The 8,781-nt window shown below is 37.3% G+C and overlaps 1 protein-coding gene across 2 annotated transcripts; it reads left to right on the top strand.

Moving 5' to 3' along the window:
• Positions 1-856: 856 nt before the first annotated feature.
• LOC113064099 (isocitrate dehydrogenase [NAD] subunit beta, mitochondrial-like) lies at positions 857-8,626 on the top strand. Of its 2 annotated transcripts, none has more exons than XM_026234654.1 (11): positions 857-998; positions 1,776-1,949; positions 2,135-2,255; positions 2,401-2,461; positions 2,564-2,696; positions 3,874-4,007; positions 4,087-4,189; positions 4,667-4,813; positions 4,947-5,041; positions 5,199-5,259; positions 6,688-7,075. In XM_026234654.1, the coding sequence occupies exons 1-11, from the start codon at positions 954-956 to the stop codon at positions 6,772-6,774; spliced, it is 1,161 nt and encodes a 386-aa protein (XP_026090439.1). In that variant the 5' UTR covers positions 857-953; the 3' UTR covers positions 6,775-7,075. The 2 variants fall into 2 exon arrangements, with proteins under 2 accessions (XP_026090439.1, XP_026090440.1); XM_026234655.1 differs by lacking the exon at positions 6,688-7,075 and adding an exon at positions 8,252-8,626 and having other exon boundaries at positions 858-998.
• The last annotated feature ends 155 nt before the right edge of the window (positions 8,627-8,781 follow it).

Below are 8,781 nucleotides of genomic sequence, written 5' to 3'. Positions count from 1 at the left end.
AAATCTACAGATTTGCTAAATATTACAAGGACAGAGATGGCACAGAGACCAGGACGCTTATCAAGGGTTATGGTATTCGCTTTGATGTCTTGGTATTTGGCCAGGTCAGAGACTTTAACCTTTCTAATGTAATATGTTATGCAAGTTAGCATCGACGTTTAACACATAATTGAACGTATGTTTTTTTACACATTTGAATACAATAATTTCAACAAACATGGGAAACAACAGCTAATGAAAAAACACTGTAACGACTTTTCAGTGCATTTTTCAGTGTCATTTAAAAAAAAATACTGCATATTAGAATGATTTTTGAAGAGTCATGTGACACTGAAACCTGGAGTATTGACTTCTGAAAATTCAACTTTGCCTTCAGAAATATATTACATTGTAAAGTATATTAAAATAGAAAAGATTTATTTTAAATTCTAATAATATTTCACAATATTAAAGTTTTTACTGTATTCTTGATAGAATTAATGCAGCTTTGGTCAATATAACAGACCTGTGGTTATCTGTGATTGGATTATCTTGACATTTATGAAAAGAAAGCAACATTACAAAGAGCTGAGCCTGAAGTATACACATGTTGATGACTTTGGACTTATGTAGTATGAGTATTTATGCTGTCATTGAACATACAAATGCTTGCTATACTTCTTAATAAATGTATTCGGTGTTTTAACATCATCTTAGTTAACTTTTATGGGATTTAATTCCTGCCATGATTCAAAACTGAAAATACAGTTCTGAAAAGTTGAAACTAAGTAACCTTTCTGTAATTGTTTAAAGCAAGTCGTTCTTGTGTCTCATAGGAAACATGACCCCTGTTGGCGAAGCACTGCGGTAACGCATGCATCCAGCAGGGGTCAGTAGAGAAACGTTTTTCTCACGATTCCTACTTCAGAAGGAAGATCACAGTGACCTTTTCCTGTTTTTCCTCCCGTTAATGCATGATGGCGGCCGCGTTGAGAGGGAGGCTCGTAACATTGGTCAAGGTGAGTCTTGACAACCGGTGCTGTCAGTTCACAATGACATATGCCTAATTTTTTTGTCTGTGTCACACGGAAAATACAAAAAATAACTAGGAAACGAAGTCTGAACGGCAACACATTGGGTGTAACATTGTACATAGTAAAAACATGAAATATCAGATGACAGCTCACAGGAGAGGTCCCTTAGAAATTGTCTGGATGTAAAGACTTAAACCAATTTACCTTAACCTCCTTTACATCCGTTTACACAGCGGTGGTACTTTGGTAAAATGATGGTATATGTTAATTTAGACTCTGTTTTTATGTTTTAATGACATTAAGCTTTTATGTATACTATACAATCATTTAATGGAATAGAGAAAATTCTAATTAAATATTAAATCATACTGGTGGTGCGATACATTACATTATAGGCTAAACGGGAATAATAACATTTATGCAAAATTGCTTTAACGAATGCTTATTTTACACAACGCTTATTCAAAATTCAATTAAAATAAATAGATCGATATCTATTGTCAGGGCTGTCAATAATTTAGTAAAATTTACTTTCTATTAGTAAACTTAAAATGTTAAAAATATAGCCTCATCAAATGGCCTGGCCACATAATACATATGTGAAATGCATTTTCAAACTATACAGGTGATTCACACAAACTTATTTCCAATGACTGTATGGTCCTTAAACTGTCATGTGTGTTAAATGTGTCAAATGCGTCATTGACACACTGTGATGCCCGCTGTAACAGTACTTGACCTGTGACATCTTTGACCCCTCAGGGTTTGAGTGGTGCCCGGTTTCAGCCGTTATGTGCTCGCTCTCTGAGTTTGACCTCCAGTCAGAATGTTTCGGAGACTCCCCCGGCGCGGGCCGACAGCACCTTTAAGGTCACCATGGTCCCTGGAGATGGAGTTGGACCTGAGCTGATGACCGCTGTCAAAGAGGTTTTCAAGGTACTGGTGTACTTTCTCAGTCATATTGTTGTTTTTTCAGACACAAGTAAACATTAACACTGATTATGATATAATAGGCTTTATTGTTTTGGGTTAAACATCTTCCCACATTCATCCTGTGTTCCAGCTCGGCCCTCTCTCATCCTCTCACTTGCTCCTAATGCCTTTTTTGCCTCGTCCTCTAGGCAGCTGATGTTCCTGTGGAGTTTGAGGAGTTTCATTTGAGTGAGGTGCAGAACATGGCCAGCGAGGAGAAACTGGAAGAGGTGTTGACCTCTATGAAGAACAACAGAGTCGCCATCAAGGGTAACATTTCTAACGGCTGATCATGTCGTAATATTTTGGCTGGCAATTTACAATTAGTGCAAGCTTACTTATATTCTGATGTGCTGACAAAAAGCTAATTTGGCATTTAAAAGAAATGCTGATTCAGTTATTTTTTTATGCTTAGGAAAGATTCACACTCCAATGGAGTACAAGGGTGAACTGGCATCATATGAGATGAGACTGAGGTACTACTTTAACATTTTACCATTGCTGCCATGTACTGCTCATTGTACTGCTAGTTTTTGATTGATTGATTGATTGATTATTTCTTGTTTTCTGATGTGCAGGAGAAAGCTGGACCTGTTTGCCAATGTGGTTCATGTGAACAGCCTGCCTGGATATAGCACCCGCCACAATAACCTGGATCTGGTTATCATACGGGAGCAGACAGAGGGAGAATACAGCTCTCTGGAGCATGAGGTATTTGTCATGTTCAAATCATTAATTTCTGTGTGAGGTACAGATGTTTTGCGGTTTTGATTATCTTCCCCTCCCATGGGCTGTTGACCAGATATTTGAGACACTTTTGAAACCCGAGAACCAGTGTCAGTTCTTGAATTAAACTTTATTTTGAGCTAATTGATGAGATTCACATATTGGGCTGAAAGATCCAACAGATCTGGAAGAGAACATTGCCAGTCATTTAAATTTAGGTCTAATACACACGCAAAGCTTACATATTGCTTACATAGCATAATGAGCTTTAATCATTCTTTGTGCCATTTTTGTTTTTATGCTGAGAGATGTGGTTTCTGTTAACTATTGTGATATTAAATTTTAAAAAAGAAAAAAATCTGTCTTTCACTTTTTCTGTTATAGGTTGCATTGAGTAAATACAGCTGGATAAAGAAAACTGTGTCAGTCTTCATTTCAGGCTGCAAAGTTACAAAATCTGATTATTTTATAATGATTCTTTTCTATACCACTGTAAACGTAGACTTTAGATTGTCCCCTACATTACCAGGCAAACGTTTTTTTTAAAAGACATAAGGCTGCATTTATTTGATCAAAGCACAATAAAAACAGTACAACTGTGAAATGTTATTACAATTCAAAATAAAAATAATTTTTTAAAGCGTGCATCTGCCGCTTTAAATCTTCGAGCTCGTTACAGCAGGATGGATTCTGATTGGATGTCAATGTTTGTATATTCATCAGCTGGAAAAAATCGTTCTGAAAATGATTCCAACAATACCGTTTCTCTATGCCTTTATCGTTATAGTTGTAGTGTGGACTCTGCTATTCTTTAATATTGAGAACGATTTTTAGAACGATATAGTTATCGTGCTAAAATAAATGGGCCTTTTATTCCTTTGATGGAAATCATTACTCCAGTCTTCAGTGTCACATGATCCTCCAGAAATCAATCTCATAAGCTGATTAGGTGCTCAAGAAATATTTCTTATTATTATCAATCTCAAAAACAGTTGAGCTGCTTAATAGTTTTGCGGAAACCATGATATATTTTTTCAGGATGTTTGATGAATAGAAAGAACAACATTTATTTGAAATTGGACCCTGTTGATCAACTTTTAAAGAAAGTTGTATTAAAAACAACTAGTGTACATTTGCATTATGAGCACCTCTGTGTTTGTAGAGTGTTTCAGGAGTGGTTGAGTGCCTGAAGATCATCACCAGGGAGAAATCTCGCCGCATCGCAAAATTTGCATTCGACTATGCCACCAAGAAAGGCCGCAGCAAAGTGACTGCTGTCCACAAAGCAAACATTATGTAAGTGGGCCATGATTATTCTGCCATGCAGTTTTAAAGCTAAACACATAGACATGCTCACCTCGGATCATCTTTGCAGGAAACTCGCGGATGGTCTCTTCCTGCAGAGCTGTGCGGAAGTGGCTGAACTTTACCCCAAGATTAAATATGAAAACATCATCATTGATAACTGCTGCATGCAGGTATAGTGTCTTGTCTTTTATTTATAATGAATGACCAGCAATGAGAATGGCCTGTGTATATATAATATGCTGTATTTTTCGGACTATAAGTCGCACCTGAGTATAAGTCGCATCAGTCCAAAAATACGTCATAATGAGGAAAAAAACATATATAAGTCACACTGGACTATAAATAAGTCACATTTATTTAAAACCAAGAGAAAACATTAACGTCTACAGCCGCAAGAGGGAGCTCTATGTTTTCAGTGTAGGCTACAGGATCACTGAGCAGCATAGAGCGCCCTCTTGCGGCTGTAGACGGTAATGTTTTCTCTTGATTCATTTTTAGTTAAATTCTCTTGGTTCATGTGAAATTAATTTTGATAAATAAGTCGCACCTGACTATAAGTCGCAGGACCAGCCAAACTATGAAAAAAAGTGTGACTTATAGTCCGGAAAATACGGTATATAATTGGTATATTCTTCTGTGGCCCACAGCTGGTCCAGAATCCTTATCAGTTTGATGTGCTAGTGATGCCAAATCTCTACGGCAACATCATTGATAACCTGGCAGCAGGGCTGGTGGGCGGAGCCGGTGTAGTTCCAGGCGAGAGTTACAGTGCCGAATATGCCGTGTTTGAAACGGTTGGTGACTAAATCTTGTTTTTCATTCCTTTATTCATTCTACATCCACTGTAACAGTTTCAGACCAAGAATAAACTGCTTTGCAGTGTGTATGACAACTTAACAGTGATTCCCGTCTTGTATTTACAATCAGGGAGCCAGACATCCCTTCGCTCAGGCTGTCGGCAGGAATATCGCAAACCCTACTGCTATGCTTCTCTCTGCATCCAACATGTTGAGACACCTCAAGTGAGAATATTTTACAATATTACTGTATTTTTGATCGAATAAATGCAACTAAGTGAACATAAGACTTCTTTCAAAGATGTTTAAAACTGTGTCAATTATTCTAAACTTTTGACGAGTCTTGGTAATTGTATTTATGTAAGTGGGTTTCTCCTTTTAGTCTTGAGTATCATTCAAACATGGTGTCTGAGGCTGTCAGGAAAGTCATCAAGCAGGGCAAGGTAAGAGATGATTGTGTGTGTTTGTGTGATCATGTCTGAATGGGAGGGAAATGTGTATTGTGTGGCTGATAGAACTATATGCATTGTACATACCATATAGAGAACACGAGTGTACGTGCAAGTGTGTTTCAATGTTTTTCTGTGGGTTCAAGATGCCAAGTTTAGTATTTATGGACGTTTATGCATGTAAATCTGTATATTCCTGGTGGCGCTGGTTTTCATCCTTATTGGTTGGTTTCCCTTTGCTGTTGGCTTTGAATGAATGACCCTAACTGCAACACAACTTTTAGATTTTTAGGTGGTGTTGGCGCAGTGGATAAGACACATGGCTTTGGTGTGAGAGACCCGGGTTCGAATCCACTGTGAGGCACCAATGTGTCCCTGAGCAAGACACTTAACCCCTAGTTGCTCCAGAGGCATGCGACCTCTGACATATATAGCAATTGTAAGTTGCTTTGGATAAAAGAGTCAGCTAAATGAATAAATGTAGACTTAGTCTTATATATTAAGACTGTCATCTTATTTAAAGACCTCAGGTAAAAGTCTGACAAGGGCCTTTTTATTTTTCATCTTGACACGTTTTTCGCCACAGCCATATCACCCTGTAGCCTAAGACTGGTTGCCCCACAGAAGCTAAGCAGGGTTGAGCCTGGTCAGTACCTGAATGGGAGACCTCCTGGAAAAACTAGGTTGCTGCTGGAAGAGGTGTTAGTGTCTCTCTGCTCTCCACCTGTAGCTGGTGTGTGGTGAGCGCACTGGTGCTGTTGCCCTGTGACAGCCGTCGCATCATCTAGGTGGATGCTGCTCACTGGTGGTGGTTGAGGAGAGACCCCTCATGATTGTAAAGCACTTTGTGTGTACAGCAATACACACTGAAGTGCTACATAAATGCTTCATTCATGCTGATATTAGTTAATGCATGAACAAGCAAAGAACAATTGTTTTTATTAACTAATAGCAAAGAGAAATAAATGGTGTAAAAGTATATTGCTTGTAAGTTCATGAATTAATGGTACCTTTTTGTAAACCGGTACAAAAAAACTAACAAGAACAATCGAAGACTTTTATGGTTTGCTGTTGCCAGTTGAAAGCATGTGGTATATTTGATGAAGGAATTGGGCTAACGGACGGAAACGAAAAAGCCAAACTAAAATACCAAATCTGATTTCATGGGGTCTTGAATCCATTATTATCATACATTCAGTTCACTGACACCGTCACGGATGTCCCTCAGTGTATACATTCAACTTCAGCATTGGCATTTCTAGAAAATGTACTCCTAATGGAAACTCTGTCATGCAGTCAGACTCTAGGCTTCGAGTTTGTGCTTGCCCATGAATTCTGATGTGGTGTGAAGACCTGTCCTCCTCTGCCGCCTCATCCCGTTCTGGGTGTGCTTGACTGTCTGTGTGTATTTGCCTGTGCCAGGTGAGGACTCGAGACCTCGGGGGTTACAGCACCACTGGTGACTTTGTCCGTGCGGTTGTGGCCAACCTGCGCCATCGGACTGTTTGAAGATGCTTGCCAATGCCTATCCCTGATCACCTCATACATGCCACTTTATTTTAAAGCAGCCCTGTCATATTATATTTTGTTTCCCATTTATTGCTTTCTTTTTCTCTCATTTTTCTGACTGGTTACTGATTTTCTGTTTATTTTTTATTTTTTTTAATGCATCCATGTACATTTATTTTCATTTCTGTTTGTCACAGTATGCATCTTTAACCTGATTTACACTTCTGTTTAAAAGTTTGGGGTCGGTAAGATAAAAAAAAAAAGTTTATTATACTCACCAAGGCTGTATTTATTTGATCAATAATGCAGTAAAATTGTGAAATACTATTACAGTTAAAATAACTTTTCTATTTTGAAAGAAATGTATTTCTGTGATGGCAAGTTGTGATCCTTAAGAAATCGTTCTAATATGCTTATTTGAGGCTTAAGAAACAATTATCAATGTTAAAAAAAAAAACTTTTGTGCTGCTTATTTTTTGTGAAAACTGATTCTTTGATGAAAAAGTTCAAAAGAGCAAAGTTCAGTTATTTGAAAAAGTCACCCCAAACTTTTGAATGGTAATATATGTCTGACATTGCTTTCCAGATTTAAGTTAAAATGTAAGTTTAAGTTAAATTAAAAAATAATTAAATTAAATAGATAAATTAGATAGCTAACTTTAGTTTCTGCATGAGCAGCAGAGGTCTTATTCCTGCTTCCATATAATCTCTGTTTGGGGCTGGTCTTCGTCATATTGCCTTTGTGATTGCAGGACCTCTGTGAATTTGATTCTCAGACAGTTTTCAAAAGCTATTGGGCACATTAAGTGCCTGGAGTGATACTTGATGTTTTTGCCCTTTTTATTGTTACTAATGTAATCCTCACTAATCAAATCTGCTGCTGTCATAAGTCAGATGGGCAATTACTGGATTGATCTGATAATGCAAAATCGCAAATGTTCTGAGCAGGAAGTCTGCTTCCTGCCATTGATGACCAGCTGTGGAAATGATGACAGATTGATATCAAAGGCAAATGAAATCACTGCCTCTCAGGCATTTGTAAACTTACCTCAGTCATGGCGGTGCTGATCTGACATGTTGTCTTTATATTTTTCTAAGCTCAGCACATTCAGTGTTAATATTTCAACTCTTACTTTGTTTGGGAAGGTGGAGACCACACATTTCAGGTTAAAATAATTTCAAGGTTGACTCATGCTTTAGATGAACTGACCAATGTTTCCTCGAATGTGATTTTTTTTTTTAAGCCAAAAAATAAATATGTAAAAACAAAAGTGTCAGTTTGTCTGGTTGTATGTGGATTGCTTGCATTGTTTGAAGACCTTCATCCTCATTTAATATTCTCAAAATAAACATAATACTGTAAATGTGGTGAATGTTCAAGAAGTGTGTGTGAGGACAAACTGTTAGTTACAGATTAAGTTATTCTTTTAAGCTGCACCATAAAATGTATAATATTTTATTGCTCTTTTTGGTGTAGGTTCGCACCTCAGACCTGGGAGGCTATGCGTCAAGCGAGGAGTTCACCAGGGCTGTCATCTCTAATCTGGCTGTCTAAACCAATCTCAGTGCTCCACGAGTATCATTTTAAGCACAATCTGCAGCACTGGTTGTCCACTGTCAACACTTTTGGTCCAACATTTCACATTTCAAGCCTTGCTTATTGGCCCAATTTTTGGATTATTACACCGTGTACTGTAGCGCAAAAAATTAATATGTTGTCTATCCAGAACCACTGATGTACCAGACTGTACTGCTTTATGATGCTGCTTAAAAAAGATGTATTTATTCAGCTATTTATTACTTGCAAATGCTACATGTTTAATCTTTACCATTATTAAAATATATAATATTATAGCAATGTTGTATTTTTCTTAGTAGTAAGTTGTCTATGGTTTAAATATTATTTAAATATGTAAAAGTATCGTAAAGGGGGGAAAATAGGATGCCAGAATATAACAGAAATAAAAGAATGAGAATATCCCTTATTCATAAAATCTTTATGCAATA

Source organism: Carassius auratus, chromosome 46 (genome assembly GCF_003368295.1).
Source record: "Carassius auratus strain Wakin chromosome 46, ASM336829v1, whole genome shotgun sequence".
NCBI classification, from domain to species: domain Eukaryota; kingdom Metazoa; phylum Chordata; class Actinopteri; order Cypriniformes; family Cyprinidae; genus Carassius; species Carassius auratus.
The sequence above is the reverse complement of the archived record's forward strand: the minus strand, read 5'-3'. Positions and strand labels throughout refer to the sequence as shown.

What these genes read in the sequence shown, in the direction of transcription:
- LOC113064099 (XM_026234654.1), top strand. Translation starts at nt 954, where the DNA reads ATGATGGCGGCCGCGTTGAGAGGGAGGCTCGTAACATTGGTCAAG. An exon ending in GGCTCGTAACATTGGTCAAG is followed by an intron (nt 999 to 1,775) that starts GTGAGTCTTGAC and finishes TTGACCCCTCAG; the next exon opens with GGTTTGAGTGGTGCCCGGTT. An exon ending in TCATATGAGATGAGACTGAG is followed by an intron (nt 2,462 to 2,563) that starts GTACTACTTTAA and finishes TCTGATGTGCAG; the next exon opens with GAGAAAGCTGGACCTGTTTG.